The following is a 24,909-nucleotide window of genomic DNA, read 5'->3' as shown; positions in this document are numbered from 1 at the left end:
GGAAGCAGTTGAGTGGGTTTAATTAGGAAAGGGAGAGAGATGGTGTTTGAAGGTTGTCGTGGCCGGAGAGATGCGCCTCATGGTGGAGAACCGGTGACATGATCGGTGTCTGGCGGCGACCAGGGTGGTGGCCACCGCCGTCAGCCTGATTGTAGAGAGAATGGTGGTTGATTAGTTGTTGGGTTGGTGAAGTACCGCCATTACGTTGTTCTTCATTTTTTTTCTTTTTATTGCACATTAAATTGTAAATATATTTACGTAGTACATGCTTTAACGGTGGTTGACGGTTGACGACGACGGTTATTGATGGTGGTGAACAGTGTTAATGGATGAGAGAGGAAGTTAGAGGTAAAAGAAGTAGAAGGGGATGGAGAAAATGAGAGGGGTATAATTGTCAATAACGTACTGCAAAGAGTAAAATGCGTACTGCGAAAATCAGCATCCTAATTTTAACACCCTTGTATGTTCTAAATAATGCTAGGGCGTCACTGATTATACAAATTGAGTCTTAGTAGTTGGTACTATCCTCTCACATTCCTAGATGTCTATCGGGTCGTTACAAATTGAGTCTTTTTTGGTTGAGTCATTTCAGATTTGTTATATATTTGGGTCAGATCAGTCTATCAGATTATTCGGGTTTAGGGCATGTCTGACCTGTTGTCTATGATGTGTTGTTAACTTGTTACGAGTATATTTTGGGCTTTGGTATTGAGGTGTGCATTTTGAGTATGGCTTGCTTAAGATCGGGTTATTTTCAAATTTGTGATTCAAATTTGTGATTAAGAATAATTTTACAAATAAATTATATCGAGAAAATTTAATTACATATAGTATATAATAAAGTATTTTACAATTGATTTTTTTTAATATAAATAATATTAAACGTGATTCTAAATAAGCTATTTCGAATCCTTTTTTGATCGGCCATTTTCAGATTAGGTTTACTCGAGTCAATTACGTGTCTAACACAGTTCGTGTCGATTTGGTATTTCAAAGTCTACAATCTACACACATCCATATAAAACCCACCGTTTATATAGAACTATCTCAATAACACGTGAGAAAGTGATATCAAAACTCGTGATACCAAAACTTAGTACCACCAAATACAACAAAGTTATCTAATTTCCCCTCATTTAAATTTGTAAGAATCTTTATAACCAAAACCACTCCCTAGTCCCTACCCATATAACATATCTCCTCCTCCACACTCCACATCCTCCAATCAATCATCATACATATACACAACACATTAACACCACCAATCCTTATCTTTCCACACACCCATTCCACCATTTCCCCCTTCTTCACTAATCATCATCTCCCCAAATTTCCCCCAATTACCTCACTCTTTTCTTCAATTTCCTCAATTAGGGTTTCCCCCACCCAATCCCCAAATCTCAATCAATGTCTTCCTTACTCTCACCAGATCCAGCTCCCACCCGAATCCACCCTGACCCGAATCCGAACTCGGAATCGGACTCAGACTCGGACTTGGATCTCGACCACTTCGACGCGATCCCAGACTCACTGCTCATGCTCATCTTCAACAAGATCGGCGACGTCAAGGCATTAGGCCGATGCGGCGTCGTTTCGAGGAGGTTTCACTCACTTGTACCACAAGTCGAAAACGTCGTCGTTCGTGTCGATTGCGTTATCTCCGACGACGATTCCACGTCATCATCGTCATCCTCTTCCACGTCATCCGATAAACCTCGGTCTCACTTCGCTAACCTCGTACGCGTCGTTTTCGGTAACTTCTTCTTCAAGCCGATTCTGGCGCTAGGTCAATTAATTGGAAACAAACGGCTATGTCCGCCGTCTGCGGTGGTCAATGCTGGTGTTGACGGAATTGACGGCGGCGGTGACGGCGGCGTTACGCATCATTCGCCGACGCAGGTGTTGAAGAACTTTAATGAAATCAAGTTTCTACGAATCGAGCTTCCTAGTGGTGAATTAGGGATTGACGATGGTGTCTTATTGAAATGGAGGGCGGATTTCGGGTCTACGCTTGATAATTGTGTGATTCTCGGCGCTTCGGAGGTAATTAGGGCGGTTTCGAGATCGAGCGAGGTCGAAAACTTGCAAGTTGATGATAATGGCGGTAATAATAATAGTAATAATGATAACGGGAGTATACCGGAGTCGTTTTACACGAATGGAGGATTGAAATTGAGGGTAGTTTGGACAATTAGCTCGTTAATCGCGGCATCAGCGAGGCATTACTTGTTACAACCGATAATTTCGGAGCATAAGACGCTTGATAGTTTGATGTTGACGGATGTGAATGGTCAGGGAGTGTTGTGTATGAATAGAGAGCAGTTGGAGGAACTGAGAGTGAAACCGTTGTCAGCTTCGTCTGCTTCGAAGAGGACGTTGGTCCCGGCATTGAATATGAGGTTGTGGTATGCGCCGCATTTGGAGCTGCCTGATGGTGTTGTCCTTAAGGGAGCTACATTGGTTGCGATTCGGCCTAGTGATCAGTCAGGTGGTAGCGCTGGTGGTGGGAAGAAGGAGGGTTCGGATATGTCCTGGGTTTCAAGTGCGTTTGAGGAGCCGTATGGGACTGCTGCTAAGATGTTGGTTAAGAGACGGACTTATTGTCTTGAGATGAACTCCTTTTGATTCGATTCTAGCTCTGGTAAATGAGGTAATGATAGATTCAACTAAAATGGTTCATTAAACTGATTGCGCGTATTTTGAAAGTAGTAGTAATTTGATGCCCCAAATCATTTTGGGATTAAGGCTCTGATGTTGTTGTTGTTGTAGTAGTAATTTGATGCAATTCACAATGCAATTTTAATTGCGGGTCATGGAAAAGAAACTCTGGCGTACCTGAGAGATAAGACCTCTTTACATCGTCATTCACGGGATCCCGCGGTCATTGTTGTTGTGTTGTTGGTTTCTGGATGTGTGTTTAGCCAATTGGTTAATCCGGATATGCATTTTCTATAGCTAATTGTACTGCAAAATCTGATGTGAAGTCTTAGCCCTGTTAGTTTTACTTAAACTCGGTTCAGTTTAGCTCAGGGTAGGTCCATTACGTTAAATTAAGTTCAGTTTAGTCGGTTTCAGGGCCTTGGCTGCTTGGAAATGTTGATAGACATCTTAATCTTGATAGAAATAAATCTAGGTAGTAGTGTAGTACAGCTTAGAAATTTCTTCTGGTCAATGTTGTGGCGCTCCGACAAATTTATTCATGGTATAAATAAGTTGCTTTATAAAGTCTTGGACTTGTATGCATATTGATGAAAGCTTGTTGGCATTATTGCTAGCCACAAATGATTAGGCCCACAATTCCTGGTTGCTGAAATGCCAGCGTGATTGATATAGTTGTTGATTCTGTGTGGGCTATGCTTGAGTGACTTGATCACTTTCAGATTTGAGGGAAACATAACCACTTCTTTGGTTATTCCTTGCTTGGCCGAATTCTAATCTATTATTCCTTCCATTCTCGAGTATTTATGTTTGTCCGTTCTCTTTTGGTCAATCCCAAAATAGTCGCCACATTTATATCTATAATCTGTGGTAAAATAAAAATGCGCCTAATCTGTAGAAAGTAAAAATTTGAACTTATACTATTCGTAGTTAATTACTCTCTTAAGTTTTTTGTTTTTCTTACTTTCCTTTTTAGAATATTTTTATCTTCCCACTTCTCATTCTTTCCTTATTAGGTAACTACTTATATTATGTTTACTAAATTACCCTCTTAGATATTCATTAATTACAAGAAGTACCTCTCCTAATAACAATACCCCAAGTCCCAAGTTCCCAACTCACTTCACCCAACACTCACCTCCTACCCACAACCCGAACAAGCCCTCCACTCCCAACAAACAAAATTCGAATAACCACCACCCGAACACCAATCATCAGTCGACCACTGTGCCTCTATGACACGCCCCACACCACCTCAATCCATGGTTGCCTTCGCTCCTATCATGACCTTCATGCCAGGTCTACCACCACAACCCCCACGTATCTGTTACTCTGCCACGTGACCCATCTCATAACCTGTTAGCGGATCTGAGAAGAAGTCCGTTGATGATAAGGATGGTTTTCGTGGGTTGTGAGTGGTGTTCTCGTCTGGTAGGTGGTGGATGAGTGGTTGGCTGGGCTAGTGGGTGAGCCGGTGAATATGTGGCGTTTGCGGTGGGTGGGTGGTGTTAGGACGAAATCAATGATATGGGATGGTGGTGGTTGGTGATGATGTCTGCTGTCTGGTGGTGTTGAGTGGTGGTAGTGGGTGTTTGGTGGTGTCACTGGTTGTGGTTGGGTTTGATGATGTTGTGTGGTGGTGTTTTGGTGTAAGAGGGTGAGAACTTGGGAAGTGGGGTTGGCGTGGGAGGTGAGTGAGAAATGTAAGATGGTGAGAAGGGTAATATGGTTATTAGGCCCTGTCAATTCAGAGTATTGTATTTCAACCTGTCAATTCTTTGAAGTCGAGGTGTAATAATGATTTTTTTTGTCACAACACCCTAAGTATGACCTTTAGTATCTGGATAATATAAATGCCATGGGATGGAGTACGTCAAAGCAAATTATGAACAGTAATTTGTTAGTGTACTTGGACACTTTTACCCCTCCTTTGGTCTTGCACCATTCTGATTTTGCACCAATATTAAGAACAGTAACGTTAGTGGTATTTGGACACTTTTACCCTCTTATTTCACTTCTCACGTCACATCCCCACCATCCCCCACTTCTTCCCCTCCACAACACATCCCTATCAACACCCCCCACAAACCTCACATCCGACCACTTTCGACAATTCTCCACCGACTTCTCCAAGCCACCCCACCCCCAAAAACCCTTTCCCACCCACCAAACCCTTTCCCCCACTCTCGAAAACCCTAGATCTATGGCGGTGGAATGCTGGAAGTTGCTTATTAGTGGTGTTTCCAGGGTGTAGGAGTTGTGGTGGAGAGTATTTGGTGATGGTTGCTTATGGAAGATCTAAGATGAGGTGGTGTTAGAAGTGACGGTCGTGAGGTTTGTGAGTTTGTGGAGGTGGTAGTCGCGAGGAGGTGGTGTTGGATGGTGGTAATGCTGGGGTTTGAGGAGGAAATATGTGAGCAATAGGGGGCAGGAGAAATTATGATGGGGGTAAGTTTGTGAGGCTATATGGGTCTTTTAGTATGTTTCTTCTTGCAATTTAAGGAAATGGTATGAAAATGAGTCAAAAAAGAAAAGTGGTATAAATCCAAAGAATGGGAGGACTGGAGGAGTATTTAAACTTTTGTTCAAGGGTAAACCTTGGTCAGTCCAGCTAGGTATTACAGATTGCTTTTTTATTGTGAAGCGTTGTCATATTATGTGGATCGATTGCTCGTTTTGCTGCTGTTCACTTGACACCCAAGTTGCCTTCTTCTATAACTAGCTTGTTGAGATGGTAGAGAGTTGCTTCAGCTGTAATTTTTGAAGTGTTGTCATATTATTTGGGCAGTTTTTAATCATGTTTCTACTAGCTTTGAACTTTCCCATTTTGAATGAAGCCAAAAACTCATTACTGCTTATTCGTAGATTATGATGGAAAGCGTTTTTCTTATAGCGAAGTACTCCCTTCATTCTAGTTAATTGTATACATTCTTCAAAATATGCAAGGGAGATTTTTAGAAAAATTTATACAATTGACTGAACGGGAGGAAGTAATAGTCATTCGATGTAATTCTAGACACAATTTTCATTTAGATTCATCTTGAGAATGTCTCTTGGTTGTGTACATCTTACCCCCCTGGCAATTTGCGGGAACTCTTGAGGTAGTTGGGTAATGTAGCTGTTGGCGGTCTACTAGGTTCGCCTATTCCTAACAAACGTTTTCTCGTTTCGTTTCAGAGAGAGAAGACGATATCTCGAAGCAAAAAGGGAAACTGGGAGGGTTGTGAAAGCAGCAGAAAACAATTTTGGTTGCACATAACTTGTAAGAAAGTGCAGACCTGCAACTTGCTTAAAGTTTATTAAAGCTTCCGAGTCTGTGAACGAACGCTTGCTTAATAATTAATTGTCCATCTATCTTATATTGTGAATATATTGTAGGTATGAATGAATGAGCAATGTTGTTATTCTTCATATGAAATTATGAATGTAACCTTTTAATGTCATCAAATGCTGTTCCTTTTTGCACTCTTTATTTACGGATGAACGTTGTAACATCCAAGTATCTAACTAGCTGAAATTTCACCTGCCTTTTAAATCTCAATTGGTCTCCCCTAAAGACGCGTCATTTTGGTCTTTTCCAAAAAGACGGGATTTTAAGATCATATTACCGTCAATGCAATTTTGGAAAACAAGTTGCCATAAGTTGTAAAATTAGCTGTGGACCATTGTCTGTTTGAATAGATGAAAATGGTCTGTTTGAAGCAAGAATTTGTATTTAAACCTAGCATTTTTCTCTTGACTAAACGCTTAAATGACTAAAATGAGATTATCCACTTTACGTATTAGGAATTTAGGAATTAGGATCCTCTCCATTTAATATATTGTTTTGACTCTCGCTTCCCCCTCACTTCAGTCCTAAAATTATAATCATTACTCATTAGATCGTTTCCAGATAAGATGTGGATCACTAAGAAGAAATGAAAAGAAGTGGAGAGGAGAAAACGTAGAGGATCCAAACTTGCATTTTGTATGCTTTCTTTCATAATCGGCTCCGTTGTTTAGATGCACAAAGAGAAGAAAAGAGGAGAGAAATTCCGTCTAAATTTTTGCCACATTGAAATAATTTTAGAAGAAACATGGAGAGAGAGCTATACTCTCCATTCTATTTCTCCCCAACTCGATTTTGCTAACAAACTAGGGAAAATATTTTCCTGTCATCCGTTCCCTTATCTTCCTTCCAAATTACGACTTGATAGTCCCATCCAAATAAATTGTTTACGACCAATACACAAATTTGTGTTTCTCCGACATAGTAGACCAAAAAATTGACATGTTACCGTGGTATCTGACACTTCAGCCGAGTCAAAGTAACATAGACTCGTACTGATGCTTGAAGATATAGCTGAACCTTGAGAGATAACCCTTGAATTGCCTCATTTTTAGTCTTGTACAGCCAATTTAATAATTCTAACCTGTTACAGACTTTCATTTGCTTAGCAAAAGGCATAAATCAACAAATTGAATTTGTCTGTCAGCCTAATACACATCAACTTTCGAATCGGAAAACAGCAATCCGTACAAAATTAAAATCAACTCATAAATGAAGCACAAATTGAGGTGCTGCCATATATATGCATTCATCTGCAGGAATTCAAGGCTTGCATTCCTGTTTCTCCGTCACTGTAAACCTGCAATTAAGCTTCACCAACAACTCGGGTTAGATTTTGCATTATTCGAATCAAATCTCGTATGATTTTGAAAACAAAATAGCAGGATAATGTCGATTGTCAAAATCAAAAGGGACAACGTGAATGAGATTCGATTAACTTGAATCAGTAATTGGACTGACTAACGACTTAAAAACTGCAGTAGCGCCAGTAAGTACTCCACCATAAGAAGTTTATATGACCGTAATAATCCCACAAGATTGCTCGTGGAGGGGTTCGCACTTGACCCCTGGAATTTTCACCCAAATATTACTTACAGGCGCAGGCGCGCAGCACCTCATATTATCAGCACCTTAAAGGGCTTGTTTTGTAGGAGGATACACATGCAGGAAAGATCATCAACATATACAAGATTCACTCATCTTCTCTTCCTAGTTTATGCCATCATTTTCGTCTAGTATGTTAAATCGCGGTATGGGCATAGACTCCGTCCCAAAAAAAAAAAGTTTAATCCTAAAATCAATTGACAATAAGAGGAGATCAATGGATCAACCCTACTTTTTCTTCAACAACAATTGTGTATAATAATTTTTATAATTTGTTGTTCTTATTTTAATAGTTACTCCCCTATGTTCAGTCGAATTTATTACAATTGTTATATGCCGCTTCACATATTTACTCCCTATGTTCGGCGATATTGGTTTTGGGATGAAACCAATTGGACATGTGAAGTGAACTATCTTATAAGATAAATGGTGTTCCGTATAGGGAAAAATATTATTGCTCTCAAGTACGCATATGCTTTGATGGTTTTGTTGTCATACAAAGAAGATTGATTGAGTTAAAAATAAGGTTGATTTAGAAGAAGGTAAAAGTTGCATTTAATAAAGGTAGTATAGTTCATCTATATTATAATTAAGAATACCAACAATTACACAAATACTATCCTACAACCAATTGTATGGTAGCATTGTACAACCGCCTCAAAGTTGTTGAGCTTTTACACAAAGTTGTTGAGCTATTTTACAAGTTATTGAGCTATTTTACAAAGTTATTGAGCTTAATAATTATTCTGTTAAACTCGATAACTTTGTATCTTAACTCGATAATTTTTTGAGTAGGGCTCGATAACTTTATAACAAAGCTCAACTACATTGAATAAGTTGTACTTCCTCCATTCAACTCCACTCTACCACTTTCTTTTTTCACGTTTGCCAACGCGTGTTTTACGCGCTAAATATCGTTAGCTACGTATTTGCAAAAATTATAAAAGTTAGATATTTTTAATGTACTCGTAAAGACGAATCAAACAAGATCGCACATGAATATATTTCCACTTACGTATCGAGAGAAAATCGAAATTGAATACACAATCGTGAATAGTGCACAAAAATGAAATAGGTAGGGTGGAGTGGAATGGAGGAAGTATATACAACTAGTTGTATAATACATTAACATGTACCAAAAAAAAAAGAATACCAACAATTAATCAATATGTGGAGCATTTTAAAACAAAATAGTTATTTATTTTATATAATACGAGTAGTCAGATAACCAATTTTCGGAAATAATTTGGTCATCGTGGCGGTATAGTCCATTTGGTTTGATCCAAGATCGGACTTGTTCAATCAACATCTACTACTAAACTGTAGACCGAGTCAAATAAAGTATGGTCCGATCCTAATAATTGAGTGCAAAACCCTATCAATATCTCAAAAAGCAGTATATACTATATAGTATGATTTCCTAGCAATACGCAAATAAACAGTTGAAATGAGCAGACATTTGAAGGTAACTTGTTCAAAGTGTAACCACTAACCAATGCCAAACAAAATAGGCTTCTGTAGTGGTTGGTATTTGTTTGCGGAAGATTAAGTGGACTTTCTAACCAATCACAATACTAGAGCTGTTTGTCAATTTAATTGCTGACAAATGTGACTTCAATACCCATTCAAAACACTGTCGTCAAATAAAATTTAACTATTCCAAAAATAAGTTGCACTATTTTGAAGTTATTTGAGACAAGATCTTTTTTGACAATAATTGGGAGCAAAGGGTTGTGTTGCAAAGATTATTGATGATACACTCTCAACATAAATTCTCGTTTAGACGGTAATATCCGTCTTAAACTTCAAACGGGTTATAGATAATACAGAAATAAAATGCCTAGGGACTAACAAAAGGTTTGTCCTATGTATGCACGTCTTAAGAAAGAACTATTGCACTCTCGATAAGATACTAGAAATGTACTTATGGTATGTTTGTAAACCTTACATTGGAATTGAATTCCATAATTTAGACATTTCAAGCAACAATAATTTAACTATTCCAAAAATAAGTTGCACTATTTTGAAGTTATTTGAGACAAGATCTTTAGATAGGGAGCAAAGGGTTTATTGGGTTTCTAAATCCCAAGCGTTTTGTAAAGGTTATTGGTGGTACACTCTCAACATAAATTCTCGTATAGACGGTAATATCCGTTTTAAACTTCAAACAGGTCATAGGTAATATAGAAATAAAATGCCTAGGGACTAACAAAAGGTTTATCCTATATATACACGTCTTAAGAAAGAACTATTGCACTCTCGATAAGATACTAGAAATGTACTTCTGATATGTTTGTGAAGCATGAATTGGAATTGAATTCTATAATTGAGACATTTTAAGTGTTTGGTAACCTTTGAAATTTAGTATTGGAAGCTGATTAAAATTTGGGGCTCTCAAATACCTACCACACAAGTAGTCATTTCAATTCCATCACTTCTTGCATTTTATTTTTGTGACGCAAATTTTTGCCCAATATTTTTATTTATGATATTTTTTCTGATCGCAAATATTTTCCATGACAATATTTATTTTTTTCAAATATAAAACATCCGATGTACTCGACCCGTATTTCCAATTCCAATTCCATAGATTTCCCAAATGCTATTTTGGAATTGGATTTAGAATTGAATTCAAACATTTGAATTTCTACAATTAAAATCATGAAAATGAAATAAATTCCGCATTTCCAAACACTACCTAAATTTAATTGAAAAAATTGGGGAATTTGTTTATCACATGGATGCAGCATGCTTTAGATTTCAAAAATGTTTTTCCATGTAGTTATGAGACAAATAATAGAAAATGACTGTCTTATGACGAAAAACGATTTTTTCAATACGTGGATTATACATCTGATGCATTACCAATTTACCACCAATTCTATAGTTTCTTAACATTATAATAAAAATTTTAAGGTTTGTCTTAAAAATTATGAGTTTGCTAGAAAGTTTATGAGTTTATTCAGTTAAACATTACAACATAGCCTTAATCCCAAAATGATTCAGTTAAACATTAAACTCCTAAAAATTACAATAAAACTCAAAAACATTACATATAAGTTCAAAAAAAATATATAAATATGCTCAAAAATAAATAAAGTTTAAGGTAATAAGCTCAAAAACAAAATTGGAGGTAATACATGTATGTTCCTTTTTCTCTGATTTTTTTGATTAGATACACACTCATTTATCATTATTAATAAATGAGACATTTCACATAAGAATTCGCAATTATTTGTTTGTGCTATTATTTGTGTAATTATAGTGGATTATCAACACTTGCTCTACTCCTCATGAGACATAAAATCCCAGACAACCAGCCGATTACCTATTCTTATTCACCAAAATCCATGCACCAAATCACTAAACACAATGCCATTGGGTAAAAGTGAAAAACCTACTAATTTTATATCATTAATTTCTCTTAATAGTGTGTATTTTGAGTACACCAAGAAACCCAAGCATTTCTCTCTTTTCACAGTACCATACAATCAAAATAAGGTCTTCAATTAGTCTTGCTTAAAACCGTCTTTATAAAACTTTTCACAACCAATTCTTATAGCTACCTTTATTTAATCGGGGTGTGAAAGACATTTTAACTTAAGACGGTCATCAAAGCCTAGTAATTAAGAACCATTTCGAAGCATTAGCTTCAAATTATGATGTGAGTTAAAAACACCACCAACAATGACAAAAGCAGAATTTATATTAAAAGGACGGAAATTTTTAAGAGATGACTAATTCGACTACTTTAATGAAACAATGTAAACTCGAAAAAATAGCTAGAGTTTCAAAATTGTTATTATTTCGGAGGGGCAAGTCCAATAAAACAGTAACATGAAAAAGAGTATAACAGGATAAGAAGACATACTTTAGTTCTTTCCTTTACCCTTATTGTCACCATAACAAAGGTGTAACCCAACCGGGTTAAACTGCTGGTGGTTGTCGTGGTGGTGATGCTGCTGATTATCGACAACAGGAGAAATAGGTGCACCTCCAAGGAAGAAAGGAACACTTGAACCATCTGAAAACCTCTGAAGGTACGATAACATAGACGGTGTAGAAGACGAATTGGACTGAAGGGTCCCCCTATTGAAACCAGACACAGTAGTTGTTGCACCTGTTTGTCCGAGCCGGTGGTGATCGTGTTGGTGTTGGTCAATCAAGAACGGGAATTGCTGTTGACTGTGGTTCTGGTTCTGGTTCTGGTGGTGTTGGTCAATCAAGAACGGGAATTGCTGTCCATTCCCAAAATACTCAGTTGACATCCCCCTAGAAGCCGCAGAACTCGCAACCGCTGTGCTGTTGCTGCTAATGCCAGCTGTCAGTAGCTGAGTGAACGACGAGTTCTGCTGTTGTTGTTGCGGTGGTTGTTGTTGTTCCTGCCAGCTGTCAGTCGGACCCAGCTGTTCACTCTCTCTAGCAGTCCTCTCCCTCGCTTTAACCCGGGACCCACTCCTGGAAAGCGACAACCCGGACCCCTTACTCGTCTCCGAATTATTACTACTACTACTACCACCCGGCTTCGACACCGAACCCAAGCCAACCTGATCCTTAGGGGTATTTTGGGGAAAATTGGCAACATCTAAAGACGGAAGGTCATTAATAGCATCAGAAGCTTGATTAATTAACCACTCAACCGCTTTACTCGGTTGGTCAAACCCAAGTCTATCCTGCAAATCATAAAACTGAATCGCTGTGGTGACCGACAACCGAACCCTCCGGTCTCTAGGACCTTTAGCAGTCCACACCTTACTATGTCTATCCTTCCCACCCGAAGCCCGCGAAACCCTAATGATTCTAGATGAATCCCCCCATTGTCTCCCCCACCGCCCGCCTCCGCCACCGCTATTTATAGCGGTGGTGGGGTCCACTGCATTTGCAGGGGACCCGTCTCCGCCCACGCCGCCGCCATTTGAACTAATTTTAGAGTACTTGGTAGCTGGTTGTTTTGGTGACTGAATCTCCTCTACTTCCATACCATACCACTCTCATTAATCAAACAATTATTCCAATTTTAAATTGAAATAAATATTATAAAAAAAAAAAATAGTAAATTTAATATTTTTATTTTGTTGGATTGTGAGAGGTATGATGAAGATGTATGAGAGATTATTATGGCTTTTATCAGAAATTTGTAGTATGAAAGAGTACAGTAAACAGTAAATAGTGCTGAAACACTGTTATAGTTACTGTTACAGTATAATTATTGTTTTTTTGTGTGTTTTAATTTGTGTGCAGTGATAATCAAATAAAAAGCAAAACTGAATCACAAAATACTTCTGCAGCTACCACAACCACAACCACCTGCTTAATTATAAACTTGCTCCTTTAATTAACACTACTACTCCTGCCAACAAATTAAAATCAAGTTTATTAAAACATTTAGAAACATTACAAAATGTACAGCAGTTGACAGATGTTGTAATAGTTACAATGCATAAGACTTGTACAATATATAGGGGACGGGAACTCTATCGAACCTGCCACTTATTGTCCATAAGAATGAAATGAAATTTATTGTTTACAACTTTTGTACTTACTATTTAAAGTAACGGGAAATTTAAACCTGTGATCTAATATCGATTAAACAAGCATGTGACGTCTCACAAGTCACAACCCCCCTTTTTTACATTATTTAAATAGGGTATGACTATGTGAGCTGTTATAGGCTAGTGACCGTCACAAGAAAGAATTTGTGTTATCGATAAGACCTTCGTCGCAACTTGTTAGGGTAATACAATTAAAAATGTGCTTGAACTTACTAAATTTGACAACATGAAGTACTCAAGTAGATAAGCAAGTTTAGGGTTAGAGTGTAATACAATAGTACAAGTACACAAACATAAATACTCAACTATTGGGTGTTAGTGAGTTCAAGATGAGATCTAACTTATTACTTTATTATTATTAAATTAAATTAATAATATTAATATTATTGACATACCCAAAAAAACAAGAGTTTTTAAGATTTCTAAAAAGTTGTACTTACAAGCAAAAGCCTATTTTTACTCTCTATTGTTTGTTTACCTGCTTAAGTTTCAGGTTGAGGATGAACAGTACAGCTTTTCTGCATCATCAGTACCTTTGAGCTGTAAATAATAATGAAAGTAAATAATAAACAACATAATGCATCATTAGTTTAGAAATTAGAGGATAAATTACACATGAATCAATGCAATTAATGCATATATTAAGTGTTTATTTCCTTTTTTAGTTTCTTAAATACAACCCATTGGGTTGTATTTATCATAACCCTAATTAATATCTATAATTAATTATTGGTACTAAATTTAAGACCAATTAAAAGCATAATAATAAATAGGGAGTAGTACAACTACATAAAATTTTGAATGTAATTTCATTTAACATATATACCAGCTTAATTAATTAGAGTGGGTCTCTCTCTTGGATCTACAAATAATTAAGCAAATAATAATCAAAATATTAAAAAACCAAGATTTATAAAAAAAAAAATGAAGAGAAATTAAGAGAGGTTATTTTGTAAGAGAAAGGGATGAGTAGGAAAGTGTGATATTTGTTGAAGAAGGAGATGGGGAAAATGGGGGTTGTAGTCTCGAGGATTAATTAATTAATAATTGTAATTATATTATTAATATTAATTAATATTAATATTAATATTAATATGCCCTAATTAAGCTTGAGATTTGATTACCCGTTTTAAGCAACCACCGTGCTTGTTGGGATGCAAGTATACAACCTCACTCACTCCTCCCTTGTCTCCCTTTTCATGTGCCTTTGTTTCCTCTTTTGTCGAGTTCGGATTCGCTATCCCATTTTTATGTTTTTTTTAAATCTCTTGACATGTTTAATGTGATTTGCATAATACTTTGTTTTATGATTAGGACTTGAGAGTACTGTAATACGTTATAGAGACATAAAATGAGATACAAAAATGAGATAAAGTTCTTAAATAATTTAGATATTGTGAGATCATCAGTCTAAATACTCTTTTTTTGTACTTAAAAAGTGTGTGATACTATAATGGTAATTGCCAATTGGGACCATAATGAGAGTTCTATATATATAACTAATGTACTATTCTGAATATACTTTAATAAACAAATTTCAATATACAATCATAAAATATGTAATGGATAATCGAACAAGTTTTTATATAGGTTTGATGTCTAATTGTGATGGTTTTTTAAGTGTAACTAGTTTTGGAGCCCGTGAAAATCACGGGATCGTTAATAATTGATTGTGTTTAAGTGTTTAATTTGTGAATAACTTATATGGAGTAGTCCCCCTCTCAATCATTTGTTTAATTTTAATTAAAAAACCACTCACAAATAATTAAAAAAAAAGTAAATAAATAAACACGACTGGGGGAACGGTATTTTAAAACAAAAGTTTAATACACCAAATTTTTGATTCTGGATGGTACGCAAACCAAAATGTGAATAGGTTGGTTGTTTTGAAGTGAGGACACAATCCTTCAAATTGAATTTTCGGGTACTTCTGGTCTTATGGACAATCTTGACGCCATAGAAGTATTGGAACATGAAATTGCGCTCCATTGTCGTCCCTTGTTTTCAAAAGACGGGTAATGTTGGTTTCGACAACCTGGTATCAAATAAGACAATATGAATTGGTATTTTGATGAGATTTTATAGAAATAAAATCAATGACTCTCAATTTTCTCGTTTTAGTTGCTAATGATTCTTCAATTGCCTGTTCAATTAATGGTTCTTCAATTGTCTCTTTAATTAACGATTCTTCAATTGTCTCTTTATTATTTAACCATTGATTTGACCGGCTTAAAGATTATAGAATATGAATGGTTTTTTTCACCAACAAACATTGCATTTTGCCTCTTTATTGCTTGAATGAAGATACTGTTTTTATTGTCGTTTTGGTGCATTTTAAAGTACTTGGCCCTATGTTTATCTTGCAAAGAAACGGTCGTGAACTTTTATGTGAGCAACTTTAACAACTATTCCAAATAATTCCAAGGAAAGATTACATATATTTAAAATATCACATTTTGTGTTATAATAATATACTCCGTAGTATATATAAGATTAGATATGGGACAAAAAGTAAGAGAGTAAAGTAAGGATCAAAACTTTATAGGTGAACTCTAATAATTATTATTATTAGTATAAGATGAGCAAAACTAATTACACATTGGAATTGAAACAATGAATTGGAGAATAAGAATCGTTTTCTAACTTATTACTATTTATGCATATTATAACATTATGATAAGATCAAATTGACATGTGTATCGTAATTTGGCTAAACAATTTGATTTGTAACCTGTTTGACAAAGTAAAAATAAAACCTAAGTGTTACAAAGGAGACTAAAGTGTATGAAAGAGTGAAGGACAATAATGCAACAACATGTCAACAACTTATTAAAGATTTTTGCTACCATTCGATATTTCTAATACACCATTGTAGAAAAATGAAAAACTGACAAAAATGAAAGAGTCATCCAAACCAAGAAAAAAAATCTGTAAAGAAGATCCATAGCCATTATTTCGAATCTCGTGCATTGTTATTGATATGTGAGTATGTCATCCTCTTATAATATTAATACAAACACACATAAAAAAATACCTAATAAAATTCTAATTAATTCAAAACATAATAAAAATAAAAAGTGCAACAATTAATTTAGTTCTCATTGTATAGTTTACCTACCAATTTTTTGAATAAAGTTGAAAATTCATTCTCCTGCAATATTAATATAAACACAAAAAGTAACTAATAAGATTCTAATTAATTCAAAACATAATAAAAATAAAAAGCGAAATAATTAATTTAGTTCTTTAGCTATACCTTACCTACCAAATTTTTGAATAAAGTTGGAAATTCATTCTCCTGCAATATTAATACAAACACAAAAAATAATAACAAATTAATACAAAACATAAGAAAAATGAAAAATGAAACAATTAGTTTACTTTTCTGTGTATACTTTAGGTGCTATTTTTTGAATAAAATTGAAAATTAGGGTGAATATAATAGTTATATATATGAAAAATTCTATTACAAATTCTCTCAAAATATTATGAATAAAAGAAAAATAAAAAAATATGGTACATAAATAGGAGTATATATAGTAATGATGAAAGGAAAGTTAAAAGGTCATTTCATTAAATAAAGGAAATAATGGTTATTAAATAAATAAGGTAAATAAATAAATAAATAAATAAATTATGAGAGGAGATCAATGGTTTACAATTTTTTTTTTTGTGTGTGTTTATCCCTTATATTTTTTTAACTTTTTTACCTTATATTTTTTAATTTTCTTAAATTGGTAATCCATATCACTTTTTTTTACCATGTCACATTAAAAGTTGTCACATCACAATTAAACTTGCAATGTCACATTTTTTTGTTAGCCTTTTAATAAGATTTTATAGATAGAAACTATTATAGGTTTTATAGCCATTATACAACCATAAAATCCAATATATTAATTTTATTTTTAATTTATTTTGTGGTATTATTTAATTAGATAATTGATTGCCGAGAAACTCAAGAGGTGAATTAAATAGGAAAAAATATTAATGAAAATTATTGGTGTTAACTGTTAAGTAATATAAAGAGTTTTAGTCAATTTATTAACATATTATATTATAAAAATTGATTAAATAGAAAAAAAATTTAATTAATTTGGTGGGTGTTAAATATTATGAAGAGTTTTAATCAATTTATTTCCGTGTTTAATTAAAAAAAATGAATTAAATAGGAAAAAATGTTAATAAAAATGGTGGGTGGTAAGTAATATGAAGAGTTTTAATTAATAAGTTTTAATTAATTTATTAACATATTTTATTATAAAAATTTCAATTTTAATTATAAATTATAAATTTTATTAACATGTTTTATCACAAAAATTTCAATTAAAATGTCAATATTAACTATAAATTATGAAAATTTGATGTAATTTCTAAGGTTACATAAATTTGGGAAAACAATATATTTAATATACAAAAATCATTTAAGAATATAGATAATATCTTTTAATATTATAGATAAGTGAACTAAATTAATTTATAGATAAATGAATTAAATTAATGCCATGTAATAATAAATTAATGCCGGTTAACAAAATGAGCGGAAAAAGGGGGATTGTCGTTGTCGGTAGGAACAGTGATGATAAGAGACGGGGTAATTGGGTATGAATGTGTATGTGGCATTTGGGTTATGGGGCTGAGGTGGGCTTCAAATGTCTGCGTGGCTTTTTTTATCCTACATGGCATTGTCTACGTGGACTTAATTGAACATTTTAGGTTAGCCTTTTAATAGTATTTATAAATATATGAAGTAATAAAGTTAGATTATATAGGTAGTATCAAGTGTACCTACAGAATCACGAGCTATATATTCTTTCTTATAATATAATAAAAAGTGACTTGTGACATCTCATATCTACCCCCTCTTTATAACATTATTTTAGGTGATTATTAAACGTCTTAGGCTTATGACACGGTATAAATAATGATTTATGCAAGACCATGTTGTTGATGAACGAGTTGTCACTTTATTTCACTCGTCCAATTTCTAAGATATGCTTGGTGGCTTGGTTCTATGCTGCTTTAACTTTTACTCCGTTATAAGTTTATAATCAGGTTTTTGGCATTTTAACTATATTTTACAAGGATTTTTAGATATAATCATATAATTGTTTCAGTAGAATTTTAAAAGTATTAGTAGAATTTTAAAAGTGGAAGTTTTGAAGTGTAAGCTCTGAACCGGGACAAGTGGAGGTATACCAATATTCACTAGTTCTTACAATCTTAATGCACTAGGTTTGATGTCGGGCTACGCTCGGGCTATCTTTATTCACTCAAACTTAGGAGAGACGGTCTTTCACTAAGTTATTGAGAGATGAATCTTTCGTACCCTTTTATTTGTATTTCGTACCCTTTTTATTGTTGATCGTGACATAGTAATTTCGTACCTATTTACATAATAAATGTACCCATTTTATCATTAATCATGATTTGTACCTATTTTATTGCCTTTAGTACTACATTTTCTTAAAATGATACAATGGTCTCTCAATAAAGCTTATTAAGAGACCGTCTCTCAGGAGACCTACTCTTTATATCTTGAAATTATGATGAGATGTAAAATTAATCAATGAGACACGTTTACCACTCTCCCTGTTAATATTATTACTTTCACTACATCCTCTGTTAATACTATTATGTTCACTACTTCTTCGGTTACTATTGTGGTTATTCACCCGTTAGTTTTGTCAAACTCATATATTTAAATTAATTAATATTTTCCTGAAATCGAATTGTTAGTTAATTTTTCATACTCTCATCCTTGTTTCTATTGTTACTTTTATTACATGTGTTGTGACTACTATTACTTTAATTTCTCCCGCCGTCATTATTTTTTCTTTCACTACTCCCGCATTTATTATTGTTAATTTCACTATTTTTGTTGTTGCTAGTATGACTTTCACTATTCCCGCTACTATTATTGTTGCGTTTACTACTCACATGGGTGACTACTATCATATTAGTTGATTATATAGTTGTATTAGAGTTATATACGGAGTATTTAAATAAATCTGAAATATTAGTTTAAAATATTATTTAAGAGCAATCATTATTATTTAGTAATTAAATTACAAATCTAATGAATGGAATAATATATTTTTCAGAAATTTAGATTGATTTATTTACCTTTTAATAATTTTCAAAATATAAAATACTTATATTATAATTGTGTATGTTAAATAATTAACATCTTTATACTAATTAATACCATAAGTGGACCTTTTTATTTTAAGAAAACTAACCATATTCTGGTATTCTCTAAATTTATACTCCAACCAAAACTATATACGGAGTAATATTTACATTGAAGTCCCTTGTTCAGGTCCATCACACAACGCTATCGGTTAATAACTATATAGTACTTCCTCCATTCTCATATGAAGTACCCATTTTATTAAAATACTTCACTCATATATTCAACAAATGGGTACATCATATAAAAACGGAGGAAGTATAATTAATTTGTATAAATTTATTTAAATTATATAGAAGTCTCTTGGTTCCAGGAATATATATATACTATTGATTGATTGATAACATTTAATCTTGTTTATAACTTACTCCGTATAACGGTTGTAAATTATAACGAAGGGGTGTATCACCCTATCAACCTAAAAAAGGTGTTAGTTGGGGTGAATTTATACCTCCATTGTAAACTAGTCTTGTTTACAACGATTATAAACAAGAATTTGTAAATGTATAAATATATCTTTTGCTCAAGTCCAATGACAAATTTAATCCGCACATTTGCTACATAAGACGATGTTACACTTCGGAAAAAAAATATTTTATAAATATCTGAATTAGTAACCAAGTGAACACCTGATAAGAGTAACTTGAATAGTACTCGAAGTCCGATTCAAGTCGAATCAAATCGACATTGAACCGGTTAAATATAGCGCCGAATGATACTTAAACCTGATTACATTTGAATCGATAATAACTTAATCGATTGAACTTAAAAATATTTATTTTCTCATAAAAACACTTCCATTTTAAAATATTTTTCACTCATTCTTTATTTATTAATGGTACTTTGGATTATTAAATTCAAATTGAAAAGTATTAGGAACATTAAGCCAATTTCTTGACCGTCGCCTCAAAGAAAATATTGACTTTAAACCCATCTAAGCCGATATTGACCCGCTCGAACCACACTCGACTCGAAACAGTGAAAAACGATTAAAGCGGTTAACTGAAATGAATTTGATTGCAATCGAACTGAAACCGAAACTAAGATCAAACCGATTAAAATCGAACCGATTTAACCAGATCCAAAATCTATCCAAGTGACCCGTTTGCCAATTCATCAAAAAGATTACTTTATTAATATAATTATTTATTTGGAGTTGAATATTGTGAGAAAAAAATTACTTATTTAGTAAAATTAAAAAAAGGAACCATATAAATAACACATTCTTGTTTGTGATGAGCATATCCATTACAAATTTATGACGAGTCAAATATCACCCACATTGTGGATAAAGATAACTCATTTAATTTTTTTATTTTTTTTTTGACAGAGATAACTCATTTAATTTGTTACTCCCTAAATATTCTGGTTTTATCTACCCGTATGCGTGATATTTAACCCATTAAAATTTATAAAATTTATGACGGATATATAAAGTAATTGTATTATCACAAAATCTTGTTTGTGACGGCACCTATCCGTCATTCTTGAGTGACGGATACCATTTTACCTCACAAAGTACCTACTTTTTCTCTCTCTGCAACACTATTCATGTGGTCCCCTTTCTCCACTAACCCATTTTGTTACCATTTTATCTTACAAAATATCCGCCATAAATGATAACCCGTCACAAGTGAGACCAATTGTTGTATTATTACTAGAGGAGCTGAACTTGGATCCTACAATGTTCAAGTGCCAAAAGAGTCAACGTTCAAAATCAATTGGCCCATGTGTATACTGTCTTAATCAAGAACCTATAAAAATGCGCACACCTAGGAATTGGCTTTAAATAAGTCTTCGGGTATATCCGTCACAAGTTTGTGACGGGTCAAATATCACCCATATAGGTAGATAAGACAAAAATTAAAGTGCCTAGGGAGTCACAAATGATTTGTCTTATCCACCATATGAGTTTTACTTGACTCGTCGCAAGTTTGTGATGAATATCGGCCGTCACAAATGAGAATTTGTGATTGGCTTTTTAGCTGCTCAGAATGCTATACTACAAATCATCAAATACAAACTTTTTTTTTCTATTTTTTTTTTTTGATTAGGTAAGAAAACTAGGTTGATCCTCTAGGGTAGGACCAACCTATCTCATCCTTTCGAATGAGGGAGATAAGTTGAAGCCACCGGCTATCAAACCATCTCGAAAGAGTTGGATATGAATGGATATGAATGTCCAACTGAAACCATGAAGTCAGCAACCTTGTTGGCTACACGAAAGCAATGTTTAATTATCACTTCATCGAAAAAATGAAGGTCTAATTTCACATCCTTGATAATATTAGAAATTTCCCACGAAATTTGCCAAGTACCTCGAATCGAGTTAATAACACATAAGTTATCACCCTCCACAATTAACTTTGAGATTTCTAAGTATTTAGCTGCTAAAATACCTTCTTTTAAAGCAAGTGCTTCCGCAACAAGGATACTATTGGATCCACACTTTTTTGCTCCCAACAAAACGATTTTACCATTGTAATCTCTTAAAGAATATCCTAAAGCAGCTTTATTACCTTCTATTCTCGATCCGTCAAAATTTAGCTTTAGGAAACCGTTTGTAGGTTTTTTCCACCAAATCTCTTCCTTACTATAATTGTTTCTAGCTGACTCTTCTACCTCGGAATTGTTGAGATCCTTAAATCTAGTCACATTCCATGTCTTAGTGTTATTATTACATAAAGTAATAAGTTTGCTAATACTTAAATTAACATTATTAAAGATAATATCATTTCTATGGAACCATGCATTCCACCAAATAAAGATAATCTTTATAAAGTCATCTTTTTGAAATTAAATCCTTGAGATAATTAAGTTTCGTTAGAAAACTTTGACTTATAATAGTATCATAATTTGACAAAAACTCGTTGAAACTAATAATGTTCAGGTCTTGGATGACAAACTCAATCAAGGGACATTCGTAAAAGAAATGATCTTTGTTTTCAATAGGGTTTTTGCACAGAACACAATGAGGTGGGACATCAATATGACTCTTGAGAATTCTACTTTTCGTTGGAAGGCCGTCAACACAGGCTTTCCAAAGAAAAAATTTCAATTTAGGAGGAATATTCAATTTCCAAATCCACTGAAATTCACATTTGTCAAGAACTTGATCGAACAAACCTTGCGCTAACCAAGTTGCTGTTTTGGTAGAGAAATTTCCATCTACGGACAACCCCCAAATTAGGGTATCTGAAATATCATTATGTGGCACTGGAATGTTAGTAATCTGATTAACAATATCGTTATTCACTAAACTGGATAATTTAGAAACATCCCATTGCTTGTCTGAGGTTATGAAATTTTTAACCAAAAGATTAAAATTACGGTTACTATCATCATCAACCATACTGCTTATAAGTGGGTGTGAAAAAACTCAATTATCAGACCAAAACTTAATATTGCTACCATTACCTACCTGCCATCTCAGTCCGAAGACTCATTAGTTTACGCCATTTCCAAGAGGAGGCTGAATTAGGCTTATTATCAAATAGTGAACAATTTCTCAAGTATTTTTTAGATACCACTTTAAACCATATACTTTCCTTATCCATAAGAATTTTCCATAAAAATTTCATTTGAAGAGCTTTATTAGCTGGTTCAGAAGATTAAATTCCTAAACCACCAACCAACTTTGGTAAACAAACTTTATGTCAACCAACCAAATTAGGAGAACGCTGAGAAGGATTCCTATTCCAGAGAAAGTCTCTATTAATCTTATCTAATCTATTATGGATCGATGAAGGGAGGAGGAAGTTTTGCATCTGAAAAGTTCCCTTCGCGGCTAAATTAGCATTGACAAGAACTAGTCTACCTGCTTGAGATAGAGAATTCGCTTTCCATTTCGATAATTGAGTGCAAGAAGATTGAATAATGTTCTCGAAAGTATTTTTAGTCACTCTACTATCAATTATAGGACATCCTAAATACTTACCCAAATGAGCTTCTTCGTTCATATGAAGAATGTCTCTAAAGGATTCACGAAGAGAACGCTCAATATTTCTAGTGCATTGAAAAGTGGATTTGTCAAAATTAACAAATTGTCCGAAAATCGTGCAAAATTTATCTAAAATAAACTTAATAGTTCTACAACTCTGGTTAGAGGCTTTAGCGAAAATGATAGTGTCATCCGTAAAAGTGAGAAAAGGAATTTTCTCCACCCCAGACCCAATTCTAATACCAATGTCACTAGAGCTAACATCACTATTTTTTTGTAGAGATCTTGCTAAAATCTCAGCGTACATAATAATTATATATGGCGAAAGTGGGTCTCCTTGTCGAATACCTCAAGTGGGTTTAAAGACGTCTCCCGGTGTTCCATTTACTAACACTGAGTAAGAAACAGTGTTTATACATGCCATAATCCAAAATCCACTTAGCATTAAAACCCATATGCTTAAAAGTTTCCTCGATAAAATTTCATTCTAGTCTGTCGTATGCTTTCTCCATATCAAGTTTGATTGCAATCCAACCTCCTTTGCCCTTTTTACGTTTAAAAGAGTTAAAAATCTCGCGTGCTAAAAGAATATTATCTTGAATAAAGCGATTAGGTGTAAAAGCACCTTGAAACGGGTGAATAATTTTATGCAAGACACTTCGAAGACGATTAGTCAAGTTTTTTGCTATAATTTTATAAATTGTTGAACAAAGACTAATCGGGCGAGAATGGTTTTCTGTTTGAGGATTTTCAATTTTAGGATCAATGCTATGAAAGTATGATTCATTTCTTTTAGTAATTTTTCAGAATGAAAAAATGCTAAAACTGCTTTGGTGACAGAATTTCCTACAATATCCCAGTATTTTTGAAAAAAACTCTGCAGGAAATTCATCGGGACTTGGGCATTTATCTGCGGCTAAACTAAACACGCTTTGTTTAACCTCTTCCCTACTAATATTAGTTTGTAAGAAATCATTATCTTCATCTGTAATTAAGCCACTAATAGACTTAAAATCCTCATTCTTGTCAAAATTACAAAGTTGATTTTTTGTAAACCTAAGTTTAAACTCGTCAGAAATTTCTTGTTTAATAAGTTCTTGGTCAGTAATACAAGCACCATTCTTATTAATAAACTGCTTAATACCATTTCTACTACGTCTAATCGTGACATAACTTTGAAAAAACTTGGTATTGTTATCTCCAAAATTTGCTTTGGTTATACGAGATTTTTCTTGCCAATAGACACGTTTATAGTCAAGAAGCGCATCACGCTTTTTCAGCCATCTCACTTGTGCGTTTTCTAAAATGGTATTATGAGAAGAGCCTAGTTGTTTTTGAATATTTTCCAACTTTTTTTCAGCAATTGTATAGATCTCCCTTTTTCCGGTAATTTTTTTACTTAGAGAAAAAAGAAAATTGGTCCTGAAAATGTCTTTGAAATTCTTGATAGAGCTTTAGCCTCTCCTGGTTGGATTAGTTGTTATCCAAACATGCAGTTTGTGCATCATGCTTTTACTAGCTCCGATCATTGTCTTATCTCTGTGAATTTTCAGGACCAAATTCATAAGAAAGCCCCTCCTTTTCGTTTTGAACTCATGTGGACTCTCCGAAATAATTTCAGTAAAATGGTCAA

The 24,909-nt window shown here is 34.0% G+C and overlaps 2 protein-coding genes across 7 annotated transcripts; one reads left to right on the top strand and one right to left on the bottom strand.

Annotated features, from left to right (window-relative positions):
* The first annotated feature begins 1,216 nt into the window (after positions 1-1,216).
* Positions 1,217-6,180, top strand: LOC141592703 (F-box protein At4g18380-like). Its single transcript, XM_074413475.1, has 2 exons — positions 1,217-2,650; positions 5,838-6,180. Exon 1 carries the CDS (start codon positions 1,408-1,410, stop codon positions 2,623-2,625), a length of 1,218 nt encoding a protein of 405 aa, XP_074269576.1. The 5' UTR covers positions 1,217-1,407; the 3' UTR covers positions 2,626-2,650; positions 5,838-6,180.
* An 817-nt stretch (positions 6,181-6,997) lies between these two features.
* On the bottom strand, positions 6,998-14,368 carry LOC141592701 (uncharacterized). 6 transcript variants are annotated; one of them, XM_074413469.1, is made up of 5 exons: positions 14,268-14,353; positions 13,970-14,005; positions 13,622-13,683; positions 11,463-12,941; positions 6,998-7,297 (listed from the first exon to the last, which is right to left on the bottom strand). In XM_074413469.1, the coding sequence occupies exon 4, from the start codon at positions 12,568-12,570 to the stop codon at positions 11,464-11,466; it is 1,107 nt and encodes a 368-aa protein (XP_074269570.1). In that variant the 5' UTR covers positions 12,571-12,941; positions 13,622-13,683; positions 13,970-14,005; positions 14,268-14,353; the 3' UTR covers positions 6,998-7,297; position 11,463. The 6 variants fall into 6 exon arrangements, with proteins under 6 accessions (XP_074269570.1, XP_074269571.1, XP_074269573.1 ...); XM_074413470.1 differs by lacking the exon at positions 13,970-14,005 and having other exon boundaries at positions 14,268-14,368; XM_074413472.1 differs by lacking the exon at positions 13,970-14,005 and having other exon boundaries at positions 11,463-12,938; positions 14,268-14,368.
* Between the last annotated feature and the right edge of the window lie 10,541 nt (positions 14,369-24,909).

Source organism: Silene latifolia, chromosome 7 (assembly GCF_048544455.1).
Source record: "Silene latifolia isolate original U9 population chromosome 7, ASM4854445v1, whole genome shotgun sequence".
In the NCBI taxonomy this organism is placed as follows: domain Eukaryota; kingdom Viridiplantae; phylum Streptophyta; class Magnoliopsida; order Caryophyllales; family Caryophyllaceae; genus Silene; species Silene latifolia.
The sequence above is the reverse complement of the archived record's forward strand: the minus strand, read 5'-3'. Positions and strand labels throughout refer to the sequence as shown.

What these genes read in the sequence shown, in the direction of transcription:
- LOC141592703 (XM_074413475.1), top strand. Translation starts at nt 1,408, where the DNA reads ATGTCTTCCTTACTCTCACCAGATCCAGCTCCCACCCGAATCCACCCT.
- LOC141592701 (XM_074413470.1), bottom strand. Translation starts at nt 12,570, where the DNA reads ATGGAAGTAGAGGAGATTCAGTCACCAAAACAACCAGCTACCAAGTAC.